At 45.2% G+C, this 26,630-nt stretch overlaps 6 protein-coding genes and 1 pseudogene across 6 annotated transcripts; 3 read left to right on the forward strand and 4 right to left on the reverse strand.

Moving 5' to 3' along the window:
• The first annotated feature begins 3,122 nt into the window (after positions 1-3,122).
• LOC112349327 (ankyrin repeat and zinc finger domain-containing protein 1-like) lies at positions 3,123-6,134 on the forward strand. The gene is made up of 2 exons (XM_024683601.1): positions 3,123-3,206; positions 5,733-6,134. Exons 1-2 carry the CDS (start codon positions 3,123-3,125, stop codon positions 6,132-6,134), a joined length of 486 nt encoding a protein of 161 aa, XP_024539369.1.
• Positions 6,135-6,340: 206 nt separating this feature from the next.
• On the forward strand, positions 6,341-8,746 carry LOC112349398 (annotated as a pseudogene).
• A 2,130-nt stretch (positions 8,747-10,876) lies between these two features.
• On the forward strand, positions 10,877-12,125 carry LOC9659252 (glucan endo-1,3-beta-glucosidase). The gene is made up of 2 exons (XM_024683753.1): positions 10,877-10,957; positions 11,023-12,125. Exons 1-2 carry the CDS (start codon positions 10,882-10,884, stop codon positions 11,961-11,963), a joined length of 1,017 nt encoding a protein of 338 aa, XP_024539521.1. The 5' UTR covers positions 10,877-10,881; the 3' UTR covers positions 11,964-12,125.
• A 527-nt stretch (positions 12,126-12,652) lies between these two features.
• LOC9658694 (mannosylglycerate synthase) lies at positions 12,653-15,339 on the reverse strand. The gene is made up of 5 exons (XM_002978699.2): positions 14,046-15,339; positions 13,826-13,995; positions 13,459-13,745; positions 13,229-13,406; positions 12,653-13,138 (listed from the first exon to the last, which is right to left on the reverse strand). The coding sequence occupies exon 1, from the start codon at positions 15,337-15,339 to the stop codon at positions 14,071-14,073; it is 1,269 nt and encodes a 422-aa protein (XP_002978745.1). The 3' UTR covers positions 12,653-13,138; positions 13,229-13,406; positions 13,459-13,745; positions 13,826-13,995; positions 14,046-14,070.
• LOC9653853 (mitochondrial import receptor subunit TOM34) lies at positions 12,666-13,647 on the reverse strand. Its single transcript, XM_002978698.2, has 4 exons — positions 13,459-13,647; positions 13,269-13,406; positions 13,049-13,138; positions 12,666-12,740 (listed from the first exon to the last, which is right to left on the reverse strand). The coding sequence occupies exons 1-4, from the start codon at positions 13,645-13,647 to the stop codon at positions 12,666-12,668; spliced, it is 492 nt and encodes a 163-aa protein (XP_002978744.2).
• Positions 15,340-15,769: 430 nt separating the features above from the next.
• LOC9658695 (tip elongation aberrant protein 1) lies at positions 15,770-19,329 on the reverse strand. The gene is made up of 21 exons (XM_024683831.1): positions 19,218-19,329; positions 18,896-19,170; positions 18,679-18,838; positions 18,486-18,627; positions 18,268-18,430; positions 18,042-18,216; positions 17,945-17,992; positions 17,792-17,896; positions 17,601-17,734; positions 17,368-17,553; positions 17,201-17,311; positions 17,055-17,149; positions 16,935-17,001; positions 16,787-16,879; positions 16,678-16,737; positions 16,562-16,618; positions 16,422-16,505; positions 16,283-16,366; positions 16,148-16,231; positions 16,054-16,100; positions 15,770-15,993 (listed from the first exon to the last, which is right to left on the reverse strand). Exons 1-21 carry the CDS (start codon positions 19,249-19,251, stop codon positions 15,888-15,890), a joined length of 2,310 nt encoding a protein of 769 aa, XP_024539599.1. The 5' UTR covers positions 19,252-19,329; the 3' UTR covers positions 15,770-15,887.
• A 4,532-nt stretch (positions 19,330-23,861) lies between these two features.
• Positions 23,862-26,546, reverse strand: LOC9653854 (pentatricopeptide repeat-containing protein At3g20730). Its single transcript, XM_024683859.1, has one exon. It carries the CDS (start codon positions 26,544-26,546, stop codon positions 24,018-24,020), a length of 2,529 nt encoding a protein of 842 aa, XP_024539627.1. The 3' UTR covers positions 23,862-24,017.
• Positions 26,547-26,630: the final 84 nt, after the last annotated feature.

Below are 26,630 nucleotides of genomic sequence, written 5' to 3' on the forward strand. Positions count from 1 at the left end.
ACGGCCTGATGAATATAAACCAAGTTGTTTCTCGGCGGTCTCTAGTTTGTCGGAGGTTGTGCATGGTAATTGTCGAAGTATTGATTTGGATATGGTTGTCAAAACTGCTGTCAGGGATAGTTCGAGACTTGTCAAACTTCTGGAGAATTTTGAAATCTGCAAGTCTTGGCGTCATGACCTTCTTCGGTACAGTTCTAGCATTTGGAGATTTGGAGCTTGCAGTCACTTGCCGGATGTCCTTCGTTCTTGCATTTAGTACACCAAATTCCAAATCGAAATTCTTTGATGTCGGCCTTGGATTTTCCCTTGAGCTTGTCGATTGTTTTCCTGAGTTTCTGAAGTTTTGACTTGGTGCTCTCTCCGAGTTCATCATTGGAGTCGTCGTCGGAACTGCTATCAGAATCTGAGTTATCTGTGTCATCTACTTGTGCTGTCATTCATCAAGCTTGAACATCTTGAAGGGCTCTTGCGAGTTCGAGATAAGTGGCAACGTTGATGTGTGTTGCCACTTCTCGGAGGGATCGTTGGAGGCCTTGCATGTGCCATTGGTAAAGTAATGTTTTAGTGGCACTGTTGCCACATTTGCTGGCATGTCGAGTGAAGGTTTGAGTGTAGTCATCGATAGATTGACCAGACTTCTGCTTGAGTTTTTGGATCTTGTGAAGTCATTGGCTTTGAGTGAGGGAAGACTTGAATCGGTCTACGAGCTTGAGTGCGAGGTCGTCGAAACTTGTATTTTGAGGAAGTGTTTGAGCCCATTCATTGGCTCTCTTTTGAAGGGTACATCGGAAGTAGTATGGAAGTTCAGTAGTCTGGCCGTTGATTCGGATTGCTTCTCGGAACTGTTCAACATGTTTCTCAGTGTCTTCTGACTTCAGACCATGAAATAGTGGATAGGAGACGTGTCTTCCGACAGGTATGTTGGTGACGGCGGTAGTGACTGCCATTTGCTGTTGGTAGTAATGTTAGTATTGTCGAGGTTGTTTTGTCAGGTTGTCACCGTGGAGCCCTAAGGTGATTTGTAGCAAGGGGTTGTTGGGGTTGATAGCAAAGTTGGTGTAAAAGGAAGGTGGTGAATTGTTGTTGTTGTTTAGTGGACTCTTCTTTGTTTTTTCTTTTGTATTGGGACTGTTTTCGGGTGTGTCGTCGACGTCGTCGTTGGTGTCGGGTTGCTTGCCGGTATTGATTTTCGGAAGATGGTGCTCAAACTTGTTGTCAACGTACTTGTCGGAGTTATGTTGTGTTGGTTGTGGTTGTTCGTCTAAATTGTCAAAGAGTTCTTCGAACGTATAGTTGTGTGGTGACTGTGGTTGCTGTGGAAGATTGTTGTCGTCGACGATTGGTTCGTCGATCTCGTTGTTGTTGGATGATTGTAGCTGTTTGGCAGCTCGGCGTGAGTTGTTGACGTCGAGTGCTTGACTATTGGACGATTCGGGTTGTTCGTCTTTACTGCTGTTGACTGGGTATATCGGAGTGCGACTGTAATTGGTGAAGTCAAGTTGTTGTCTCGTCAGCGTGTTGAAGTCGAAAGCGTGTTCGAAAGGTCTTGCTAATAGCAGACTTTGGTAGATGTTGGAAGCAAATGTGGGATATATTGGTGTTGTGAAGATCGGTCAGTATGGCGAAAATGGTGCTGGTCTGGTGAAGTCTGTGAAGCTAGGCAGGAAACTTGGTCATTCGTCATCACTGTAGATGGGGTTGGTGAATGTACCTTTGAAGTGGTTGTATGCTGCTTGAAAAATGTTTTGTTGCTCAGGCGTAGTTTGTGTCGACTGCTCGAATGTTCGGTCGGGCTCGGGCACTTTGGTGGGTGCCGTCGAGGGTGTTGATTCAGGTTCGGGCACTTCAGTGGGTGCTGTCGAAGGTGTTGATTCAGGCTCAGGCACTTCGGTGGGTGCTGTCAAAGGTGTTGATTCAGGCTCAGGCACTTCAGTGGGTGCCATCGAGGGTACTGCTGATGGTGTGTCCGGTGGTGTTGTGTAGTCGTCATATTCTTCGCAGATGTCCGATACTGGTTCGTTGAAGTTAGCTCGTGGTAATAATTCGTGTCGGATGTAATTCTCTCTCTTGGAGGGTGTAACAATTTGATTCAACTTCTCTTGGTCTTTCTTTCTCTTTGTTTCTAAATTCTTCAAATCTCTATCTAAACGTCGGATAAGCCGTTGTCGGTCCTCTTCTGACTTGCTGGATGTTCTTCGTGGTTTTGGATACATGCATTCTTCTACTGGTTGTCGGTGTCAGATTCGTGTCTGCAGTCAATCATGCAGTTCGGGCAGAACTTCGGGAAGACTGTCGGTGGGCCAATTGTCGATAAAGTCGTTGTGAGCTTGTTCTTTCTTTTCAGTGCAAATATTGACAGTGGTGCGTGTTGGGTTGGGTTGTGTTCAGCTGAGTTGTGTTGGGTTGAGTGTGCTAGTGCAGTATGCAGACTGGTCTTCCACTTGGCTGGTGCCGAGATGGAGTTCGATGAAGAGTTTCGGATATTCAGGTTTGTCTGGAATGATTTCATCGATAATGTCGTTGATAATGCCATCGAGTTGTTCAAGTCCGGATTGGCAATGGCATGATTGGCAAGAGTTGTTGCAGCGAACGTGTTGATTTCGAACCGAGTTTGGACTGTTGTTTTGGTGCTGAGCTGCTGACTCTGTTGGAGGGGTTGTCGAAAAATTGGTGGTGCGTTGTCAAGTTGTCCCTCGACAAGTTCTCCGATACCGGGTAACAGAGTGATGGGTTCGTTGTTGGTGTAGGTTCTGAGGATGTGCTTCGGTATTTGGAATGGGTGCAGAAATTGGAATTGTGTCGGAGTGCTAGGATTGCTGGGTCGACAACTGCACAGAAGATGGGTTCGTTTCGGCAGTGGTGTCGGTTTGTGTCGAGCGTGCTAGTTGAGGTCTCGAGCTTAGAGTGGGTGGTCTTGTGCTCGGAGATGGAGTTCGCCAATGAAGCTGCTGAGGGCGTCCGCTGATGAAGGTGCTGGTAGATTGAAGTTTCTTGTCAAAGAGGGCTGTTGGTGGTCTTCGTTAGTGATTGGACTAGGAGATCTTGAGAGAGAGCTTGCAGATTCTTCAAAGATCTCCTCTGGAAAGCGTCTGCCTCTACTGTATTGGGCGGCAACCGCTTGGATGCCGTTGATCCATGTTGGTGGTGGCATTTGCTTGTTGAATTTGGGCGAATTGGGTGGCGAATTGGGTAGCGAATTTTGGCGAGTTGGGTAGATTGCTTGATCGTTCTTGCTATCTGTGCACAAAGAATAGAGAAAGAACGGAAGAATTTGTGAACCTGAAGGGGAATTCAAAAGCCGTGGTTGCCAAATGAAGAGGTGTGAAAACTCCTCTTCACTGGAAATCTATTGTTAGTAAGAAAACAAAAGAGAAAAGGGCCCGATCTCCAAGGGCTGAGAAGAGGCACGAGTAAAAGAATGCTATGTATTGATAAGAAAAATGATGGAATGGAAATAGGGATCCACAATTTGGATTCCCCCTTTTGAAAGGTTAGCGGTTCTAACTGCTAGCATATACTATATGTTATGCATGATTTAATCTATGGCTCTAATGCAGCCTTGGGTTCAAAGTCGGAGTCCCTTGAACTTGGGTTTTTGGTTGATACAACCGTCCTTCTTCACAAGCAAAACCGGAGCACCAAATGAAAATTTACTTAGTTAAATAAATCCAAATTTAAGTAACTCCTTGATTTATCATTAAAGATCTTGCTCCTCCACATAACTTAACCGAAATAGATGCCAGTAAATTAGCCGTGTCCCTGGCTCCAATGTAATCCCATGCTCCACATCTTATAATGGAAGCAACCCATGAGGAAGTTCATATGGAAAAATATTAGAAAGCTCATCGAGTACACTTCTCCTCCACACGTGCCTTGGTCCCCTAAATCACGAACAAATAGCAAGTAACTTGAAAGTGCTTTTTCATTACAACAAACTCGCTTCAAAGATATAGCAAATAGCATAACAATTGGAGGTTGAACTCCCTCTCCAAACCACACATCTTTAACACCACCATATTTCAACAAGACACACTTAATACTCCACTTTATCTCTGGATCCACCTTCACCAACTATGGCATCCTAAAAATAAGATCCACACAATGGATATCCATGAGATAAAAAGTCTCCACAAGTGTGGTTTTGCCAACCAACAATTCCAGCCCCTCTACACAAACATCAAAATGTTGAATAGAAGTAGTTGCACTTTCCACCGTGTATGGAAAAACTCCTCGTGTCACCAGGCCATGCTCTGCAATAAACTTTGCTAAAACAAAGTTGTTATCGCTCCCACTATCCAACAAAATCCACACTAGATTGCCACAAAACATGCTTCCAGCATTAAAGCTGATTCACGAGTATCCTCAAGCTCCATTTTGTTCCACATACAGTTGAGTTGATGAGCAATGATCAAAAGCCTCTTCCTCCGACCTGAATGGTCATCCCTGTCATCCTTGTTGTAGAGTTTGCAACTTTTTAATATCTAACTTACTGTTAATAAAAGATTGGCTAATCTTTTTGCTTTGCTATTTGTTCTTCAACTATGGACAATCAGCCTTATAGTGTCCAAACTCACCGCAACTGTCTATAAATTTTCACAAAGAACTTCTGCTTCTTTGACCCCTTTGCATCCAAAGTAACCACCACAGACTTCAACTTGTTGTGCTTGTTCCCATCCTTGTGTCCATAGCGATCATCATAATGATTCTCGGTAGAAGGACTCCATGAACACTTGCGAGACTTGTGCTTGTCATTGTCAAGTCAATAAGCCACATCAAAGAGCTCCTCCAAACTCTTTGTAAGCTGAGAATGACGCAAGTGTTGTCACATGCTCTCACTATGAAGGTCATCAATGAAGTAGGACTTGTTTTGATTTAGATCCTTCATTGAAACACAGCTAGCTTCTCAATATAATCCCCGAGCGTCATTTTCCCTTGCTGGAAATGTCGAAATTTTGTGCAAGCATTCTTCACATCGTAGTGAGAGGCAAAACATAAATGGAAAGTAGCTTTAAACTCATCCATGGTAGACATTGATGGTTTCTTATCTACAACATGAGACTCCTCAAGTTAATTCCACCATTGAAGACCCACATCACATAAAACCATTAGAATAACCACTAAAGCCTTTGCATCTAGAGTTTCCCTAACAGCCAAGAACATTTTCACATTAGCTAGCCAAGTGAGACACTCATTCACACCACCATCAACAGAAAAGGTTGGAATTTTGAATCAATCTACCAAAAAAGGCTTACTTGGAGTGCTATCACATCCAACCTCAAGTGCCTCAACACGCTCATGCATGATATCCATCATGCCTTGCATCTCTTATTGATTTCAATCATGAATAACATCTTGAATGGTCCAAATCTCCTCAACTCCATCAACACCATTTTCGGCATCACCATCGATAATAGGATTCTAACATTCAACTTGGTCGACTAATCATAACCAACTCCTCTGATACCAATGTTATGATCCAGTGCAAAAAAAGATAGAGAACTAATCTCCCTAAACTATACTACACTATCCTCACCACTTAACCACCCCCAAACTACCTCAAAAGCTCTGAGCCCTAAGGCATTTTAAGTCTTTTACCCTTGAGCCTCCCTTTGACCGACGTTGACCATGTGGTCAAAGTTAATGCCTAACACACAAAGTAGAAGGCGAAGAAGTTGCTAACTGTGTCTACTTGATAGTTACTTGAATATTTCGAAACCTGTACCTTACTGCAGATCTGTCGAGTGGAGCCTGGTTATTTTTGGGCATGTGATTCCTTGATAAGGGAGTGTGGTGGAAAGCTTGATGTACTCTCTATGGTGGTGCATAAAGATGACGATGAGGATGGAGAAGGAGAGGAAACAAGGTCAGACGGATACCGTACAGGGAATTTCAAGAATACAGAAATTGCACCTTCAAAAAAAGAGACAACCGCTCCAACCAGTTCTGGGAAGAGATGCCTGACATGCAATGTGGTGATTGGAGATGCACAGGAGTTCAGGGAGCACTACAAGAGCGATTGGCACGAGCATAACTTGAAGAGGAAAGTCAGACAGCTACCACCGTTGAGCGCGGAAGAATGCTTGGATTCGTCAGTTGCGGATCAGGGAAATGACATGAACGAGTACAGCCGTTAAGAAGCAGCTAAGTTTAGCATATAGTCTAGTGACTCTAGTATAGTTGCAGTGTAGTGAGGTGCGGGGAAATAAACGTTGCGATATGCGCGTGGAACCAGAGGCTACATCTTGTCCGTCCATTGATTGCGATTGCGATGGGATTGAATGCATGGAATGTTCTGCTGCTTACGTGTTGGTATTGAGACTCAGCTGGAAGAGCAGCTGCTATGGGAGGGCTCTTTGGCGCAGCGGGTCGACTTGCGAGGAAAGTAATCAATAGTTCTCGCACATTCGGAACAGCCGCTTTGGAGGTTCAGTAGCTCTATCTAGGTCTTTTTTATTTCCAAATTCATCTGATCCCTGCTTTCCTACAGCATGGAAGCAGCTACAGGTCCTCGGGCGCTGCTTTGGACGATATAGATTCTGTTGTCATCAAGTATAAATTGATTGATCAATTTACTGATTACAGTTCAAGCAAAGCGTGCAGCAATTTGCCACAGACACTATTGCTCCTCATGCTGCCAATATCGACGTCACAAATTCATTCCCGAAGGTCGTTTGAATAATTGCATCACCCTATTTGATCATCTAAGCTCCATCTTGCAGAATGTGAATCTCTGGAAACTGATGGGCGACTTCAATTTGCACGGCATCACGGCTCCTGGTAAGTTCCTTGCTATACGTTTTTTCTTCTGTTCAGATCTCATGGACTACCAGAAAAATATGGGGGACTTGGGCTCGGCTATCTGTACCACTGTTTGGCAATGGAGGAAATTAGTCGCGCTTCTGGATCCGTTGGTCTCTCATACGGAGCTCATTCCAATCTTTGCATCAACCAGCTGGTAAGCACTAGTTCAGATCGCTGTAGGCTCATGATTTCCATAACCAGGTAAGGAACGGTAACGAAACTCAGAAGGAAAAATATTTACCAATGTAGCTTTGAAATTGAGGTTGCACAGAGATTCTAACTCCTCCATGACCTGAAGTTGATAAGCGGAGACCATGTGGGGGCCCCCGTGATGAGCGAACCAAATTGTCCGTTTGTTGCGTTTTCATATTTTGGAGATTTACGCTTTTTCGTCATTTTTCTTGCAGCGGGGTCTGATGTGGTCAGCATGAAATGCAAGGCTGTACGCGTGGATGAGGGATACATCTTGAACGGAAACAAAATGTGGTGCACCAATGGACCTGTTGCTAATACTTTGGTCTGTGGACTTTTCATCTCTTTACGTATCTGACCCAAGTTGAGCAGATAGTGTACGCGAAAACTGACCTGAGTGCTGGAGCACATGGAATCACCGCGTTTATTATTGAGCAAGGGTAATTTTTTACTGTTGCTTAACTTACCCGAAACTTGATGTGGAGTCATCTACAGCTTCAGCACAGCTCAGAAGCTAGATAAGCTTGGAATGCGTGGAAGTGATACATATGCTGTCAAAGCATTTATCAACCTTCAAAAATTATCTGCTTGAATGGTCTTTGCTAGGTGCGAATTGGTGTTTGAAAACTGTTTCGTTCCCCGAGGACATATTTTTGGCCAGGAAGGCAAAGGTAAACAGGTAATTGTTGGTGGTGGTGGTGAATTTATTTCTTTTGCCGCTGCAGGTGTTTATGTGATGATGTCCGGACTGGATCTATAAAGGCTGGTACTCGCAGCTGGTCCCGTGGGCCTGGTGCAGGCTTGCATGGATAGTGTACTTCCATATGTTCGGCAGAGGGAACAATTCGGAAAGCCTATGGGAGAGTTTCAGCTTATGCAAGTACTCTACTGTCCTTTTTTTTCCAGCCTTAACCTTGTTCTGTAATAGGGAAAATTAGCAAGGTCTGCAAGGTACTTAGAAACTACAGCAGCAGGAAAGAAGTGGATGAAGATGGAAGAAGCTTCATGAAGATGACGCGGGAGTACATGGCGGAGCTTGTGTCCGGGACGAGGCAGGGGCGATGTAGAAGATGAGAGCTTTGGCGTATGAGAGAGGTCCTAGGCGCAGCTCGCTGCCAAAGCAGCCGTTTCAGATCTGGGCAACTGGATTCACAGGAGTGGGCCTCTGAAGGTTGCTCTTCTTGGCACTGTAAGTTTGGAGTTTCTCTGTTTGCATGCTCATTTTGGCTTCAAATCTTGTAGATCGGAGTGGCTGGAGTAGCCGCATTGGCAGCGCTGGCCACATTTGCTGTGCTCTTTCTCTCCACTACTGTCAATGAAGTCATGCTGAGCCTCGTTCTCTCAATTTCAGTGGTTGGATTTCTCATGGCGACATTCTTCACGTCTCTCACGGCTATCTACGTTGGAGCCCTGTGGGTGGCTGGTATTACAATCTCGGCTGTAACGTTTTTCAGCATCTGCGGAATGATCATGGCTGCGGGTAATGTACATTTCCATTCCACTGCTGCATTACACTGATCGATCATCTCCCTCCCTGCAGGATGGTTCACCTGTTCCTGGGGCTTGTGGAATCTGTTCTGGAGGCTGGTTCAGCTGGTCTCCATTGCCTCCGTTCTACCTCTATTTATCAAAAAACGTTACAGACAGAAAGGGTAGTCAACCTCGATCGCATTTTTTTTGGTCCTCTGGTTCGATTTTCGTTTTTCGTTTTCCTAGCATGATTTGATTCTTTGTGCCAGTGCCCAGCAGCATTTGAAATGATTCACAGTCTATACAAGAACAACTTCTTTGTACAGATGCAAGCAGAACAACGGCTTCCTGCGGCTCCTGTCCAAAAACCACTGCAATTACAAACAAGACGATTCAAGCCGAGCTGGTGGACTTCGTAACGAGGCTAGCTCACCGGGTAAGATCAACGTTACTCTCTCGAGGTCACAGTCGGCTTCTTGGTGTAGCGCGCGAGCCGAGATGCCAGCTTCTTGGAATTCGGAGGAGATCCATTCGGAGGATGACGTTGACGCTGGATTCTTTGCTCAGAGCAGGCTCCGTTTTCGGCTTGAGCAGCTAGTCCCTCCCGATCGCCACTTTCCTTGGACTCGGACACTGTAGTACCCATTTTTTGTATACCCAATCACGCCAAAATGCAGATGCTTTTTTTTTTACTTTTTCTTTTTTTCACGCGTTAATAAGTTGGTTAAACCATAAACGTTGAAAAGGTTTCAGTCCGGTTTCTTGACTTTCGGACATGAGATCCAATCTCCAGCCTTTTCATATTGGCCGAATTTGCATGTTTAAGTAAAGTTCATTGAAGTGAGCGAGCAGCCCAGTTCATTTCATTTCTGCATCAATTTGGGCTCGCGCTATGATGAACCTTAAGCTGGGATTTTTCATATTGTGTGCCTTACTGCTATCAATTTCCAATGTCGAGTGCAGGCTTAGTACCACAATTCATAACTTATCTCCAATAATCCAAGTTGTGGCGCTCGGTCGTGTAATCTGTCGACCTCAAGGCTGTGGATCGACCACTCAAACTCCAATCAACAGTAAGTTAAAAATTATTTTTGATTTTCTATTTTATACTGTCATTCTAAAAATGTACGCTTCTCTATCACGTCTTTAAAACTTTTGCGATCTTGTGGCTTACAGATGTAAGAGTGAGGCTGGAATGCCCATTTGACAGCGACACCGACCGCACCAGATTCAATGGCGAGTATGACATTGACGAGTTCGTGAGCGCGAGTGTGAACATTGAAAATAGCTGCGGTGTGCGGGTGGACAACGACTTTATCACACGAAGGGAGCTCGGGGGTTGCTCAATTCCGATTACGTTCCGTCCGGACAGCCGTTGAGCAACTGCGCTAAAAGTGCAAGCGCCAGTGGAAGAATTCTGATGTCCCACATTTGAGTACGCACCAAATGCGTGCCCGCCACCACGCATCTCAGCCGTCAGTGGCACCCGCATCTCAACCGTCAGTAGCACCTGCATCTCGGCCGTCAGTGGTACCCGCATCTCCGCCGTCAGTGGCACCCGCATCTCAGCCGTCGGTGGCGCCCGCATCTCAGCCGTCGGTGGCGCCTGCCTAGATGTCAGTCCCGTTGCCTTCAGGTCCACTCCCCTCAGTTCCAATTCCTCGGTTTCGGTTTCGTTCCAATTCCGTCAATCCCCATTCCCTCAATTCCACTTCCATCAATTTCAATTCAGTAACCACATGCATCATCATAAAGTTGAGATACAGTAATTAATAAATCTAGTTCTGTCAGGTTTGTGTTTCTGGATTCATAAAACTGATAATATATTTCCAAACGAAAAAAAATCATATAAAATAATTGTAGGTAGAAATTAAATATTGCTGTAATATTCTTATTATTTCCTTAAACATGTTTATTTATTACAAAACTTAGGTCACCTAGACGTCATGAGAAGCTACTTGGCTAGATCTGTATGCCAGAATATGAAGAGGATCTGAATCCCTTGTTGCAACTAACACTCAACCCACCTTGTCATTGTCTACAAACCTGAACAACTAAATTGTCCATAGAGTTACAATCACAAGTGGGATCTTTGGGGTGGAAGTGATCACTTGCAAGAGCACCTTCCAAGTCCATTCATTGTGCATATTGGTGACCTAATGCTTTCTCTAGAGGTTTTCATTTTGCGCTCTCTCGTGACTCTTGCTGACTTTGTAGTCAATTCTGCTCAGCCTAGTCAAGGACGTGAACGCCGTTGGAGACAAAAGTGAATTGTTCTCTCACATTTGTCAAAGTCGCTTCACAAGCCTCCGATGACAAGAGCCCGGCGTCAAGAACGTGCACGACACGGCCTAGCTATGCACACAGACTGTATAAAAAACAACTGTATGAACTTGTGATTCAGCAATTCGCATCGAAATGGCGAGCGCGCGGGTGCTCATCTGCACTACTTTGCAGATTTTGTTGCTGGCCTCAAGCGCATTTCTTGATAGCGGTGGGTAAATTCGTAGAGGTCTGGGTTTGCATGTTGTTCCTCAAGGTTTGAATTGTTGTATGCAGCTGCAATTGGTGTCAATCTTGGTTTTTCTGGGAACAACTTACCTTCAATATCTCGGACTGTGGAGCTCATTAAGTCCCTTCCAATAAACATCGACCGAGTGAAGATATTTGAAGCGAACGTGGATGTCATACGCGCGTTTGCGGGCTCAAAATTGAAGATGCTGGTGTCTGTAACGAATAATGAAATCTCCAGCATCGCGAGCAGTAGTCAGGCTGCCGCCAACTGGGTGAAAGACCACATCGCTCCAGTTGCATCCTCCACAAATATAGAGTTTGTCGCTGTTGGTAATGAAGTACTGTCTCCTTCACGAAACGATCTGGTTCCAGCAATGAGAAACATCAGGAGCGCTCTGGATGCGAGTAACTTCCGAAACATCAAGGTTACAACCCCACTTGCGCTCAACTTCCTCGCGGACGGCAGTTTCCCTCCATCCAAAGGCAGCTTCCGAGGTGACTACAGCTCCATACTCGGATCTCTGCTGGACTTCCTCTCGAGCACAGACTCCCCATTCATGGTGAACGTGTACCCCTACTTCTCGTGGAAAAACGACCAATCCATCCCGCTGAGCTACGCCTTGTTCCAAAGCCGCCAAACCGTGGTATCGGATGGCCAGTACAACTACAACAACCTGCTGGATGCGATCGTGGACACTGTGTACGCGGCAATGGAGAAATCCGGCCATGGAAATGTTAAAATCGCAATCGGAGAAAGTGGCTGGCCAAGCAGTGGAGGAGACGGCGCCACAACTGAGAATGCTCAAGCGTACCTCTCCGGTCTCATCAACAAGATCAACAGTGGGAATGGAACTCCTCGCGTTTCAGGCCCGCTCATAGCCAACATCTTCGCTCTGTATGATGAAAATCAGAAAGGAGGCGAAGAAATTGAGAGGCACTTTGGGTTGCTCCGCCCGGATGGTACACCTAAATACTCCTTACCGTAGTCACAATTGTGACCAACGTCAAATAAAGTCAACATAGTCAAACATTGACTATGTTTGAGCAGCTCCCTGTAAAGTTTTCTTTTCGTGTAACTGTATTGTTTTAGTCCGTTGAATAAAATATTGACTAGTCTTAATTCAATAATTAATATAAATTTAATAAACTGAATTAAAAAATAATCAAGATCCCCACTTTCCCTAGGGCATCACCATGGCATCAGCATAGAAGCCTTAGTCACAGATGTGGCTGTTGTTCAGATTGCCATGACACATAAGCAAACACCATGTTATACCATTCACCGGGAGTAAATGTAGTAAAGGTCTTTACCTTTAGCAAATGCAGTCTTATAAATATAATTCCTAATTTGTACAAAAGCATTATAACCTTGAAGTCCATCAAATGCAACTTGTAATGGCTTGAGACTGCATAATATATTAGGTGCCATTGAAAAAGGTCCTAATGGCAAATGAACCCAGAATTTTTGCTGTTTTTAGAGGAGTAATAGTTTCATCTATGTTTTCTATTAAAGATACAAACTGTTTTCTAGATAATTTAGGATTATCTGAGTACAATGTCATAGGATGATCAGGAAATATATCTTCATCTGGTGGTGGTGGTAGTGCAAAAATGCATAAAGGTAAATTAAGAATTAGTAATATAATCATTTCAAGCTATAAATTTACCATTTTGGTTAATTTAAAAGGTTAATAAAGTTTCATTGTGTAATTTGGTGTACATGTTATGAAAAACTCCGTTACAAATGGCAACAGAGGAGATGCCTGCGTCAAATCGTCTCACATAGAACAGACCCAAGAATCCTATTCCTATTTCTTCACGTTCGTACCAAGGACCGTGGCGATTCCAGCATCGTTGCCTTTGACAAGCTGGCGGCTTTGGAGAATCTAAAGTTCTTCACGCGCTGTGGCACCGCACTGCCTTTGCTATGATCCTCGCCACTTGGCTCGAAGGGATGCCCCTTTTTAAACTCGAGCCTCGACCGATGGAGGAGGTGGAGCTGCTGTGGACTCTTGGACGCCTCCTCCAGCTTCTTCAGCTTCTTCTGGTTCTCCGCCTCCTCCTTTGACACCTCCTTGACAAACGCAACCCGGAGCTTACGTTTTATCACCTTGAGCTTCTCCAAGAGCTCGGCGTCGTCAGGTAGCACCTTGATCGCCACCTGCGAGAGAATCCAAGCAAAAACCAGATGAATGTTAAAATGTTCTTTAACATTTTTTAAAGCAAAAAAAACTTCACTCGACTCTCTCACCGTTTATAAGTGTTCCCACACCAAGTATATCGAGGATAACCTGCAGATCTTTCAGAGCTCCTCGGAGATCGCCCAGGCCCTCAAATGCCAGTGCTCGCCGATAGAACGCCTTTGCATAGCCACAGTCCACTTTGATTGCTTCGGTGCAGTCGGACTTGGCAGCATTCCAATCCCTCATCTGAAACAGAAACATCAGTCAAAACCGGGAATGCCAACTTTAAAAACCAAACCTTAAGATGACACAGCGCCCTGTTAGCATACGTTGCAGCCACGTCGGGATCAAGGCTGAGGCTCTTGTTGTAATACTTGATGGCTGCGCAGTAGTTCCCGCACTTAAACTGATCGTTCCCGCACAGCCGCTCTCTTTCCGCTGCCTCCTCGGCATCGTTCAGTCCAGCTACCGATGCACTCTCTCCCATTTGTAAAGCTAGATAGCCATGGTGCTACTAAGGTAGCTGCGATAGAAGAAAATATTTTTAAGCATTTCTTCTGCCTTGGAAATGCGACCATCTCATCCCTGGAGGGAAAGGAAACCAAAAAAAAAAAAAAGAACAAAAAAAAAACGATGTAAAGAATCACAACAAAAGACAAGCGTACCTCACTCTCCCAATTCGTGCATGACTACCTGCAAATGAAACAAACCCTAACGAGAAATGTTTATGGTTTTTACGGTTAGGCACAAACGCTATCAGAAGTGCAGTTAACAAAAAACAATTCTCAGACCATTAGTAGTATCCGTAAAGAATTCCTCTCCTCTAGTGTTGCACCTAGAACAAAGAGAGCATTAGTTTGACAGAGCATATCTTCAAGTGCCTACCTGAAACCTTCCTTTCTTTTCACTGTCAAACAGCACAGGCAGCGTCCATGCGTTTCTCCCGAAGCTGACCAGCGGTTCTCGGCAGAGCCTCCGACGCTGAATGCCCCGAGACGATGTGATGATTCGCAGCAGCGCTCTTGGACAGCATCGCAGACTGGTGCTGCGTCTCCCAGATCAAGCTCCTCAGAGCATCCAGAGCAGCATCGTATCCCCGGAGCGAGTGCCTCATGGTGTGGTTGAGTACCCTGCTCACCCAGATCTTAAACAGCAGCTCCTCCCAGTCCTCGTCACCTTTCTCGAAGTGAACCAAGAGCGTCCGGTACGCCGCCACCCACGCCTCCTCGTCGGCAAAGCCCCACGTCGGCCACTCGCTGGCATTCAGGAGCCCCTTGGCGAGCGCCGGATCGAAGTGCTTCTGGAGGAGATCCCGCTGCCCCTGCGTCCAGTTGCTCCGCAAGAGCTTGAGCGTCTTCTCCACGTCGTAGCCAACCTTTTGCTTCACAAGCTCGGGCACCGGCCGGGTGTACTCCATCCTGTGAGTCCCCTCGTTGAGCGGCACCGCCTCGTCCTTGAGCGACTGCATTGCCGAGAAGCACTCCACCAGCATGGTCCTTAGATCCCGAAGGCCCGAGTAGAGGGCGTGGACCTTGCCCTCCGGGATGTAGACCTCGGCCAAGTGGAGACCCTTCTGGACCATGATGAAAGTGTAGAGAGTGTCGATGCCCCAGTCACTCTGGCCGCGAACTCGGTGATCGGTGTAGAGCGCCTCGGCGGCCTTTCTCGTGAGTAGGAGCTCTCCGCCCAGTGGCTGCTCGATGAATGGCAGCACCGTCTTGGGCCAGAGGAGGCAAAAACCGATCTTCGTTACAAACCAAGTGATCATAGCGTCGGTGCTGGATCTGGGGAAGTAGTGCCGGACCACGTCGAAGTCTAGATCCGCCTGCCGCTCGGCCTTGGTGATCCAGTCCGCGGAGAAGGAGACGATGTCGGAGTCGTAGAAATGGATGCGCTTGAGCTCTGTGTGGTCGAGAAAGTAGGCCAGCGCCGTGTTCATTCCATCGCCTTTGCCGGATCGCAGCGACACCCCGATGCGCTTCTGCTGGAGGAGGATGATGCGCTTGCCGGTGGAGCTCTCGATGGACGGTCTCTTGGCCTCGATGGCGCACCACGTCTCGCCTTTGCTGTAGCCGACGCACAGCACGGTGGAGACTCGCGGGTGAGCAGCGGCGCACTCTACGTTGCGGACGACCACGGCAACGTCCTCCTCCTTGAATGGAAAGCACACCAGCGACATACTCCCAAGAATCGTCCAAAGAGAAGCCGGGGCAAGAATCTCGCGCGGACTACCCCCAGAAATCTAGACAGAAGATCAAACATTTCGCGATTGGAATGTCGAATGATCGATATTACCTGTGAGCGGTGCAAGATTTCGAGCTAAAGATCCTCGAAGAACAGGAACTCGTCGCGATTCTTCCAAACCTGCCCGGCGCGCACGAGAATCTGGCAATACCGAGCAAGAACGCGATTAGGAGGGGAAGAATCATCCATCGATCGATATTACCGCGCGTGACCACGAGAAACGCTTTTGCGGAGCGAGGAAGACGAGAAAACCCTAGCTAAATATTCCACTCCAAGTGAATTTTAAATGCATTGATTGATTAGAATATTCACCTCCCACAAGCTTGGAGGACGTCCATGTCGTGTCCCACATTGGCAGAGAGATGGAAAAGAAATCGATTCATTATACAATGTGGACAACAACGCTTACACAATGGGTCCTCACACATTTATAGTGGACCTTTATATGACGACTGCTGTCGATCTCCACAATTTTATAGTGTTTTATATCCTTGGACACGACTGGCGTAAACATTGGAGCCTTTCTATGTGACTTTGGAGGAGTTGGACTTGAGATTGCTCGAATTCTTCAAGCTCGTGGAGATGGTTCCTGGGAAGAACACATAAAAGGAGCAAGGTTTTAAGAAAACCGGAAAGATTGACCTTTTACCTCAATCGATCGTTGTCTGCAACTTTGAGCCTCAGTTCTTCCTGAGCCTGTTGAGAGAAACATTGTAAGGTGATCGGAGTTTTCTAGCTCATACCTTTCTGAGTGACGAATGGAGTGTTGCTATGTGACTTGCGGCTTCGTCGGCGTTCTCCTTCATCTTTGTGACTTCCAAAGCATTCTACGCGAAGGCGATTTACTTAGCACAAATTGTGAGCTTTACAAGTTTTACCCTCTCCATCAACGTCCGAGCAGACGCAAGCTCGTTTCGCAGAAGCTGCAAAGTGGACTCGGTTCCATCTTTTGCCGCTTTCACCTGTCGAATATAGAATCAACACCGCAATCTAGCTTAGAATTTTCAAAGACGTGACCTGTTGTAGTTCAGCCGAAAGAGCCCCGTTTGATCGGTTCAGCTCTTCCTTCTCTCTGTGGTGTCGATCTAGCTTCTCATTTGCCTTCAGTCGCCAAGCTCTAGTATCAAGAAAAGAAAATATTGATAGCACAAATTTACCTGATCTAGTTGTTTTGTTAGTAGAGTTACATGTTCTTGCATAGCCCTGCACGATTCCTGTCGCATGAGAAAGGAGTCCATGAGTTCATCTATGCAGCCAAAGCCATCACGTAAACCTTCGATATCCCTAGCTCCGTGAAAATTCTATCAGCTGTTCCTTTTCTTTCAGCAACTTCCTACAAGCAGAAATAATGAGGCCTACAGGATAAAGCCAAAAATTCTTGCCTGTAATAAGAAACTGCGTTCCGTATCATAGTTTGACTTCATTTGTTGTAGAGCTTGCATTTGCTTCTGAAGCTCCATTTCCAGCTTTTGTACCTGAAGCATATGTCATGTAAAATCTCAAGTACCAGCAAAGAAGCTGTGTGCCTACACAGGATTTGTATTCGTCGCGCTCTAAAACTGCATCCTCGTGCAACTCTTTGATTCGCTCTAGTGAACTGCAAGCACGAAGTCAGTAACGTGCATTCCAAAACTGATATCGACTGCAAACCTTTCCCGCTCATCCAATTTCTTTTCCACAGATTTGAGTTGATAGTGAAGATCCTGCTTCTCTCTTTCCTTCGAGTCCAATTTCAAGGCGCTTGCCTGACAAGATGCTCGAAGGAGATGATTGTGAAGTTGAAAGAAACAGCTAACCTGCAATTCTTCTCTGAGTTGTGTCGACAAAACTTCTGTTCTCTGGCTTGCTATTACCCGCTCCTCAAGTTCCCTTTGCAACAAGCTTGCTTTGGTACTCTCAGTGTCAACCTGAAAGCTAAATCAAGATCGATGTTATACAACACATCGAAAGTAATATCTGTTACCTGATCTTGAAGCGCGTCAACTCTTCGTTGCAAACGTTCTTTTTCAGCCTGAACAGTTTCTAATTCTGTCGAGGCTTTTGTCATTCCAGCCTGCGCTGCAGCTACTTGACCCTCCAAAACAAGACGCTTGTTACGCATATTTTGTACTTCTCTTGCGAGATCTTCTTGAGGAAATCCCGGAGGTGACTGCCACAAAATGGTTAAGGATATATGAGCAACTGTTTCAATGCTACCTTTCTTTTCGTGCTGCTACACGGCTTCATCGATGTCTCCCCTAACAGCACAGTTCTTTCTGCTGTATCTTCTGGCGTCCAATGGTATGGGTCGTCGGCTTCAATGCCTACACCAGTATGGCTTGCAGAAAGAGCTAGACACCAGTTTTTACGCAAATAAGTTTTAAAGGTGATCATGGCGAGGCACATACCTTCTTTCCTGGTGCTGAACCATCCCTCATTGTCTTCCCCACCCTCCAGAGGAAGTGAGACAAAAGAAACTTTTCGAGATGTTGCCTTTGACTTAGTTTGCCTTCCTGCATTTCGAGCGCGTTAGCAAAGGAAAGAAGACTCCAAAGCCGAACCTTTTTGTGGAAGACGTCGCACCACGTACATATCAGAGAATGTACCACCTGAAGAAACAAACTTGCAAGGTTTACAGAAGAAATTGTTAAAGCTTACCTTTACCACCATAGCCACCAAGCATGTAGAGAGAATCATTGCAGACAACAAGGCAATGTGCCGCACGGCCTTCTGGCCCATCCGCTGCATCAGCTATCTTCAAAGTTCTCGACTTACTGTCCACCACTTTAGAATCGTAATTTTGCCACTTGTAAGAAGCGCCGCTGGCAGCAATCTACAAGACTTTCTGCCAAGTTCAGCAACAAGAACTGTATTTCTCGATTACCTCGAGCGAATAAATATCGTTCAAACGTGACTTTCCATAGCGACCACCATGGACAAATATGCTCGTTTCATGCGCCAGTACCGCAGCGTGATTTGAGCGAGGACAAGGACCTTCGCCAGACGGTTTTATGGTAAACCATTTGTTCTCAAAGCCATCGTACACACTGAAAGCGTGAAAATTGTAGAAGAAATCAAAGCACAACAAACGCACCCGATCACCTCAAATCGTCCTCTTCAACTATACCAGAGTTGTTCTTCCCTCCAAAGAGTAAAACGTTGTGTCCAAACGTGGTAAAACTATGATAACCCCTCGAGCAAGGACAATTTCCTCCCGGTTGTAGCACCTCCCACTGCAAAGAATCTAAAAGCGCTACTTAAGTATGTAGGCAGAGCTTGCATTCAACAGAGTTACCTGTGTTTAGCACCGAGAGATCGCCAAGCCAGTTAAAAGTCCCAGGCTTGAATCCACCATAGCCACCAAAGACGAGAATACACTTCGGATTTAGAGGGTGAATCACAGCTGCGTGAGTACCTCTTGGAGTTCCTTGTGATTTTAAAACTGGAGTAGACCACTGGAGGAAAAATGATACAAAAGAAATGAAGGAAAGAAGAGAAGGTACCTAATTTACCTCGAGAGTTTCCGTGTTAAGAGCGTGAACATCATCGTGGATCGTCTTGGCATCACTTCCACCGATGATCCAAAGCGTGTTCTTCCCCACCACTGTCGCGGAGTGATAAGCCCGGGCAGCAAAAGGAGCGTGCTCTTGGAGCTGCCTCCATTTCTCGCGCTGTAGGTCGAATTCCCACAAATCATTCATGAATTGGTCTCCGCATCGTCCACCGAAGACCAAAATCCTGCTGCCGCCAACGAGCGTGGCAGTGTGGCCTGCGCGAGCTCTCTGCGCTGCAAGGAAAAGAGAAATAAGCGATCAAATCAAGCTGTGGTCTCACCCGGCAGCCTCTCCCATTTGAGTATCCGCGTCATTCATCCGCGCCCTAGTTTTGAGCTTGGTGGACAAGAAAAAGAGGAAGTGGCGTGGGACTGACCTATGGAGCTACTTCATCGTCCCCAGTGCTCGACAAAATGAAGAAGGTTCTAGCTCATAGAAAAGCTTTTATGTGTTTGCACAATGTATGAAGTAGAGTCTGCGAAGTTGGAAAGTGCGATTTTTGTTCACGAACAAAGGTTGTTTATTACGGAAGCTTGAGTACTCAAAGCTGCAGAGGCTGATGGAGTGGAATTCAAGGGAAAAAAGTTGGCTATCAACTGGACAATGGAAGAAAATCAATAATTTTGTAGCAATTTCTCATCAAACGTGAATTTGAAAAAGTTTGATTTATTTTACTTATCCTAATTAACCAAAATTCTTTAGAATTAACATATAGGAACATTGTTAAGAAATTGACCATAGTATTTCACCTTTCTCTGTATCATAGATATAGATATGACCATCGTCTGAAACTTCTAATCCTGTTTGATATTTCGAATATCGTGATACTAGTTCCCATATAATAACTCTATTATTAACAATAGTTAAATGACCAGTCCGGTCTAAATGTGCGAAACAATCACTTGATATCAGAGAATCAAGCTCTTTATTTGATGTCAATAAGTTAAAACCTTCACTTTTCCAAATATTACGTCTATTTTTAATTTGATAAAAAACTAATTGACAGTTTTTCATTGTCAATCTATAATTTTTATAAGGTGACACTAAGCTATTTCCATTTAATATGATCGATGTAACTTTTTCCATATCACCACCAATAAGTGATGATCTATAAATAATACAATTACCATCATAATTATACACATGCTGAGTAATCTTGGGTGTTATAAAATTATTATAATTATTATAAGCTAGATTTGAACCATAAGCATCATATTGCAAACCGTAATTCTTAAAATTAGCTTCATATCCTCCATAATACTTCTGTTCTTTACTTTTACCACTAGTCTTTGCAGATTTTGAGATGTAATTGCGAATTCTATAAAATGCATTAAGAGCTTCTATTGGACCATATCCAAATTTTAAGGGATTTATACTACATATAATAGGAGCCATTGCATTATTACCCAATGGCAAATGGATCCAAAATACTACCCTAGCATACATATGTTCATTAAGATTAAATGTTATAGTGGAACTCCTGGTCCAAACAGTTTTTACTTTTAGTAAAGAGTCTATATATTCATCCATGTTATGTAATATCGATTTAAAATGTTCTTTAGATAATAAGTTGCGATTACTTGAGTGGATCATCATAGGCTGATCAGGAAAAACTATAGGTTCTGGTTCTGGTGGTGGTGGAGCTGGTGATACAAAAATGGATAAAGATAAAGTATGAATTAGTAATATAATCATTTCTTTATTACTTAATTGTTACATTATTACATTTGTGCAACATATAAATAATCTATCAGTTTATTATTTTAAGCCAAATGGCCACTTCTACAATCTTCTTTCTCCAAGGTTTCCCCGTGGCATACTTTCGATTAATATACTAGGTTTGTACAGTCTCACTTTTAAGTTAAATCCAATCGAGCGCGTTCGACATGAGAGCCACCGCCATCTGGATTCTGAAGATCGTGAAAGTGTGGTTACATCGGCAACGCCCATCCGGTGTTTGGCTCGATGCGCAAGAGGAATGGACGGCGATCATCGCGGCATTTGCCTCGCGCGGGCGATCTCGTGAGGCACTGGCTAGCTTGATGGGGTGGCGCCAAACAAGGTGACTTTCGTGACTGTTCTGTGAGGTGCGATCCAGTCGTGGGGACTGCTCTTCTGTGCTCGTATGGAAGATGGCAGTGCTTTGGCGATGCAAGGAGGGTGTTTTCCAGAGTTTCTCTGTGCTTGCACGCAGAGATCCGAGAGGGATGTCCCTCCAATTTACGAGAATGCTGCTCCACAGCATTCGACCGGACTGTATGACGTTCTCTACGGTCGTGAGCTTGTGCGAGCAGTAGAGATCTCGTCCGAGGTAAGCTTTTTCATGGCTTCGTATTGGAGAATGGTAACGAGTCTAATCATTTCGTTGGAAACGCTGTTGTGGAGATATATAAGATATAAGAAGTGTGGAAGCATCGAGGGAGATATTCTTTCGAGATGTTATCCCGTGTGTGGAGCAGTGCTGCCATGAAGAAGCTCTCCAGCTCTTCTGACAGATGCAAACAGAGAAGAGAGTTTTCCCGGACAAGATCACCTTCTCGAGGGTTCTCAACGCCTGTGTTGTGCTGATGGATTTAAGTCAAGGCCAAAAAGTTCACCAGTGCTTGGGCAAACTTGGCATGGATATGAACTGATAGTGCACTGTGCTGGTCAACATGCATGGGAGATGCAAAATTCTGGACAACAACAGGAAAACTCTCCACCAATGATATTGAGCAGGAAGATTGTGATGATCACAGCACTCTCGGAAGCTGAAAACTTTGGCGGGACTGCTTGATCTTGTTCTGGCTTGCTGGGCTACGCTGCTGCTGCTGTCAAACGCTGCAGTGACCAACACACTCATCAGTCCTAAGCATCAACACAACAAGCAAAATGGTGTGGTTTTTCGATTTCATATGGTTGTGGCAAATTTTGGTATGGTTTTTCTTACATATTTTTCAGCATTACATATAGAAATATGTATGTTTTTTTTACTCTAGCGCATTGATACATTCTTTCATATGGTTTGTTCACATAAATTTTGTAGTGGTAGTGCATATATTTCGAATATTCTAATGGTTGTTATCCATTTAAATTAATCTTGTAATTATAACATGTTTATAATTTATAGACTTTACTAAAAACTTCCTGGTATATTCTAGTTTATTCTACCATCTAATGGTTGATATGCAGTAAGATTATTCTTGTGCTTATAAATTATAAACATTCAATTGATCAATTGGAATATGATTAAGCAAACCAAGTGTTGGTGCATAACATGTGCAGAAAATTATTTATAGGTAATGTATAGTTTTTAATATAGATTATAGTTCATCCACATTGTTCTATGAGGTTATCCAAATAGTTTTTTTAAAGTTCTTACACTACCATAAGTTTCAAGAATAAAGGGTTAAATATAATATCAGATGTAAACCTTAATAATAATAATAATAATAATAATAATTGATTAAAAGGCCAACACTTAGACAATTAGCTTTAAGACATGAGAACTCCATGTTCTGGAAGCTCTAGTTCCTAGAGGCTAGAATCACTATGGTGCTGTGGCCGCTGGCTGGGTGTGGTTGCTAGCCACTGACCACTGGCTGTCCACCAGCTGCTTGCTGTAGCCATGGCATTAGTGGTGTTGGCAAGATTGCTATAACTGACGGGTTATAGTTTGAGACATATGGTGCTTCATTTTAATATCACTTAGTTTGAGACATATGGCACTCCCTTTTAAAATCACTTCTGAAGTATAGTATCCTCACAAGATGGAGGCAGTTAGATCTTGAAAAGAAATGGGTTGTTGAATAAATCCATTATGTAAAGTTACATTAATTCTTGGAAAACACTATTATTTGGCCCAGTTAGTGCCATAATTTTCCAAGATTGCTTCTACTTTGCATAATTTTCTTTGACAGGATGTGAAGTTTGTCATAAAAATGCTAAAAAACATTTGAGTAGCTTAAGAAACTTTTAACTTCTGCATGACCTTTCTCGTGGATTTATCCTTTGCATGGATGCTTCATTACTTTAAGACTATAGATTCATAATGATATATGGCTGATATAAATGCTTTATCTCATGCACTATTTATGGTTATTCTTGTGGATGGGTTGCCTCCTCTACTTCCAAAAAAATGTATGATCAAGTGATGTCTGCAGTTATAGAATGTTTTAGATGGCAATAAACCTCATGCTGATCGTAACTTTTTGGTGATACCAAAAAGTTCAAAATGGCTAAGGACATGGTGTTGAGTATCAATTAGTAGTACCAATGTATTATATTAACTTGTGGTTACTTTTATTCCATGATAGCTCTATATTTGAGTATCACAAAGTTTTGGAAAACATGTAGTATTAACTATATTGGCCTCAAATACGTCAAGAGTATCTCTATGGTGCCACCTCCTAGATCATTAGAACCAATTCAAGTTTTTCAACCATTTGAATTAATTGCATATGATAATGTGTCAATAAAACATAAATGTACATTCCCTATGTCCCATATAGACTAAACAAATATAAAGCAAAACTTTTTTTAGCACAAAAGGCCTAGCACTAAGAATGCTTCTTCACTTGACCAGTTTTTTGTTTGACTAACTTATTCAAAACCACATTGTGATGAGTTTCGCTTACCTTGGGACATGACCCTCCTCCAATGCAAGCTGAAGCATGCTTTTGCTCATGAAAGCTCATAAAAATGCTTTAAACCACTTCAATATATACCCCATTCCACACAAACCCTTTACTTATGTGTTGACACTACCCAAGTCAACTGATATCTCTCAATTTCATGTATTATTTGGTGGGAGTTTATCTTGCCTCTTGCTTTGGGTTGATGCTGATCACTGCATAGTTTAATGTATAATCTTCAGAGTCTTTGGCAATGGCACAAGAGCACTAAAGGTAGTATCAAGATCAGCACACTCATTGTCTATAAGTGGTATTCATAATTAGACATTATTAGCTCTGTTTCTGTTTCCATTGGCTGAAAACCAAAAATCTCGTTATTGACACAGTGCCATCTTCCTGATCGCAGGGCTGATGGACGCTCCAACTTTCACGAGATGATCTAAGTTCTCCCAAGTCCGTGATAACGATTATCTTGCGTAGAGATTCGAGAGCATGACGTACGACGCAGAGTTTTGTGGATCCAGGTCGACGAGCTTGTCAGCCGCAGCTTTCCCTTCCTCCACATTTCCAAGAGCCCGGCAAGCACCCAAGACGGACATCCACGCAGGGACGCTCGAGTGAAGACCGTTCTTCGCGATGAACTCCCGAGCCTCTACGATGCGTCCTGCCCGCCCCAAGAGATCCACAACGCATCCTCGCTGCTCCGCCGTGGGAGAGATCCCATACTCTCTCTCCAAGCAGCCAAAATGCCGGCAGCCTTCTTCCACTTCGCCGCAGTGGCCGCAGGCTGCGATGATGTTGAGAAAGGTGACGCCGTCCGGCTTCATTCCTTCCTGCTTCATCCTCTGGAAGAGCAGCAATGACTCGCTCGCGAATCCGTGCTGGGCGTGAGACGAGATCACCAGGTTCCACGAGAGGGAGTCTCGCTGAGGCATCCTGTTGAAGAGGCGGAAAGCTTGCCGGAGCCTCGCAGACTTGGCGTATAAGTTGAGGAGCGCGTTGGCTACTATGAGTTCCAGCTCCAGCCCGGCTTCTTCCACGCACATCTCGACCAGCTTGGAGCTCTTTGTGTCACTCCCGAGCTGTGCGCACCAGTTGACGATCGCCGAGAGAGTAACTTTGTTTGGCTTGACACCCTCAGCTTGCATCTTCTGGAAGAGGACCAGTGTTTCTTTGCATTTTCCCAGCTCGGCGAATGCAGCCACCATCGCTGTCCAAGTTATCACGTTCCTGTGCTCCATGCCGTCGAAGATCTTCCGTGCCTCTTGCAAGCTCCCGCACTTGACGTACATGCTCACCAGGGCGTTCTCTACGACGGAGTTCTTCTCCACTCCGGCTTCCAGTACGTGCCCGTGGACTTCTCTTCCAAATATCGAGCTGCTGTCGCAGGAGTTTAAGCTGCTGGCGAAGGTGAATGTGTCGGGAGCCATGCCTTCGAGTAGCATCACTCGGTAGAGCTTCGAGGCACCGGTTTCCTGCTCGTTCTCCGCGTAAGCATCCATCATAGCGTTCCAGGAAACTATGTCCCTGTTTCTGCCCAGCTTGTCAAACACGAGCTCTGCGTCTTGGATGCTTCCACACTTGCCGTAGAGACTGACGATCGTGTTGCTCACTGCAGCATCGGATTCCAAGCCAGCAGCAGCGGCGTAAGAGTGAACAAGCTTGGCTTCTTCCAGCGAAGCCAGACTTCCACATCCGCTTAGCAGCGCCAGGAACGTCACCTTGTTGGGAAGCATGCCTTGGAGCAGCATCTCCTGGAACAGTATCAAGCAGCCACCAAAGTCTTCGGCTTCCGCGAGTGCTGTGATCATCACTGTCCACGTTGCCACGTCTTTCCGCTCGATCTGGTCGAAAGTTTCCCTGGCCTCGTCCAGACTTTTGCACCTCCCATACATGTTGACGAGCGCAGTGCCAATGCCGGTGTCGTTCACGTCCATGCCAAGCTCGCCCAAGCACTCGTGAACTTTTCGGCCTTGACTTAAGTCCATCAGCACGGCACAGGCGTTGAGAACACACGAGAAGGTGATCTTGTCCGGGAAAACTCTCTTCTCAGTTTGCATCTGTCGGAAGAGCTGGAGAGCTTCTTCATGGCAGCACTGCTCCACACACGCGGCGAGCAGCGAGTTCCAGGTGATAACGTCTCTCCTCTCCATCCGAAAGAACATCTCCCTCGCGCCCTCGATGCTTCCACACTTCCTATACATCTCCACAAGAGCGTTTCCAACGAAAAGATCAGACTCGTTACCACTCTCCACTACTAAGCCATGAAAAAGTTTACCTCGAGCGAGATCTCTACTGCTGGAGCACGAGCTCACGACTGTAGAGAACGTCACACAGTCCGGTCCAATGCCATCGAGCAGCATTCTCGTGAATTGGAGGAACATCCCTCTCGGATCCCCGGCGTGCGCTGCAAGCACAGAATTCCAAAGAATGAGATCAGCCTCAGAAACTCTGGAAAACACCCTCCTTGCATCGCCAAAGCACTGCCATCTTCCATACGAGCACACAAGAGCAGTCCCCACGACTGGATCACATCCCAGGCCACATTCGACCACGCAGCCGTCCACCAATCTCACGGTGCTCTCACAGCAAGCATCAAGAACAGTCACGAAAGTCACCTTGTTTGGAGCCACCCCATCAAGCTGCATCGCCGAAAAGTACTCCAGCGCCTCGCGAGATCGCCCGCGCGAGGCAAATGCCGCGATGATCGCCGTCCACGACACCACATTCCTCTTGCGCATCGAGCCAAACACCGCGCGGGCATCATCAACGCAGCCACACCTTCCATACATGCTCACCAGATGATTCGCCACGAAAACCTCGCGATCGATCAGACCTGATCCCGCCAAATACCGGTGGATTGCCCTGCCCTGATTGATCGCGCGCGCGTCGCCGCACAGCTGCAGCAGAAATCCATACGTCGTGGGCGATTTGGGCCTGGAGAGGATCCTGTCCAGATTCGTGAGAGGATCCAGGGCGAAGGCGCGCTTCGCCATAGCTGACCATCACTCAACTACTAGAAGCCCTAATATTTGAAATTTGGAGGGAAAGTAATCTTCTGACCTAGAATAATTCTAGAG

The sequence above is a fragment of the Selaginella moellendorffii genome, unplaced genomic scaffold (genome assembly GCF_000143415.4).
Source record: "Selaginella moellendorffii unplaced genomic scaffold, v1.0 SELMOscaffold_38, whole genome shotgun sequence".
NCBI classification, from domain to species: Eukaryota; Viridiplantae; Streptophyta; class Lycopodiopsida; order Selaginellales; family Selaginellaceae; genus Selaginella; species Selaginella moellendorffii.

Bases quoted from the DNA above. Each gene is read 5' to 3' on its own strand.
- LOC9659252 (XM_024683753.1), top strand. From the start codon at position 10,882: ATGGCGAGCGCGCGGGTGCTCATCTGCACTACTTTGCAGATTTTGTTG. The intron at 10,958-11,022 runs GTGGGTAAATTC...TGTTGTATGCAG, and splicing joins AAGCGCATTTCTTGATAGCG to CTGCAATTGGTGTCAATCTT.
- LOC9658695 (XM_024683831.1), bottom strand. From the start codon at position 19,251: ATGACGCGGATACTCAAATGGGAGAGGCTGCCGG. The intron at 18,217-18,267 runs GTAATCGAGAAA...AAAGTCTTGTAG, and splicing joins ACGATATTTATTCGCTCGAG to ATTGCTGCCAGCGGCGCTTC. The intron at 16,232-16,282 runs GTAAAACTTGTA...GCCTTCGCGTAG, and splicing joins CTCGGACGTTGATGGAGAGG to AATGCTTTGGAAGTCACAAA.
- LOC9653854 (XM_024683859.1), bottom strand. From the start codon at position 26,546: ATGGCGAAGCGCGCCTTCGCCCTGGATCCTCTCACGAATCTGGACAGG.
- LOC9653853 (XM_002978698.2), bottom strand. From the start codon at position 13,647: ATGGGAGAGAGTGCATCGGTAGCTGGACTGAACGATGCCGAGGAGGCA. The intron at 13,407-13,458 runs GTTTGGTTTTTA...TTTCTGTTTCAG, and splicing joins GGGCGCTGTGTCATCTTAAG to ATGAGGGATTGGAATGCTGC. The intron at 12,741-13,048 runs GTGTCAAAGGAG...GATTTGACGCAG, and splicing joins GGGTTGCGTTTGTCAAGGAG to GCATCTCCTCTGTTGCCATT.
- LOC112349327 (XM_024683601.1), top strand. From the start codon at position 3,123: ATGCCGTTGATCCATGTTGGTGGTGGCATTTGCTTGTTGAATTTGGGC. The intron at 3,207-5,732 runs GTTGGGTAGATT...ACCTTACTGCAG, and splicing joins TGGGTAGCGAATTTTGGCGA to ATCTGTCGAGTGGAGCCTGG.
- LOC9658694 (XM_002978699.2), bottom strand. From the start codon at position 15,339: ATGTCGCTGGTGTGCTTTCCATTCAAGGAGGAGGACGTTGCCGTGGTC.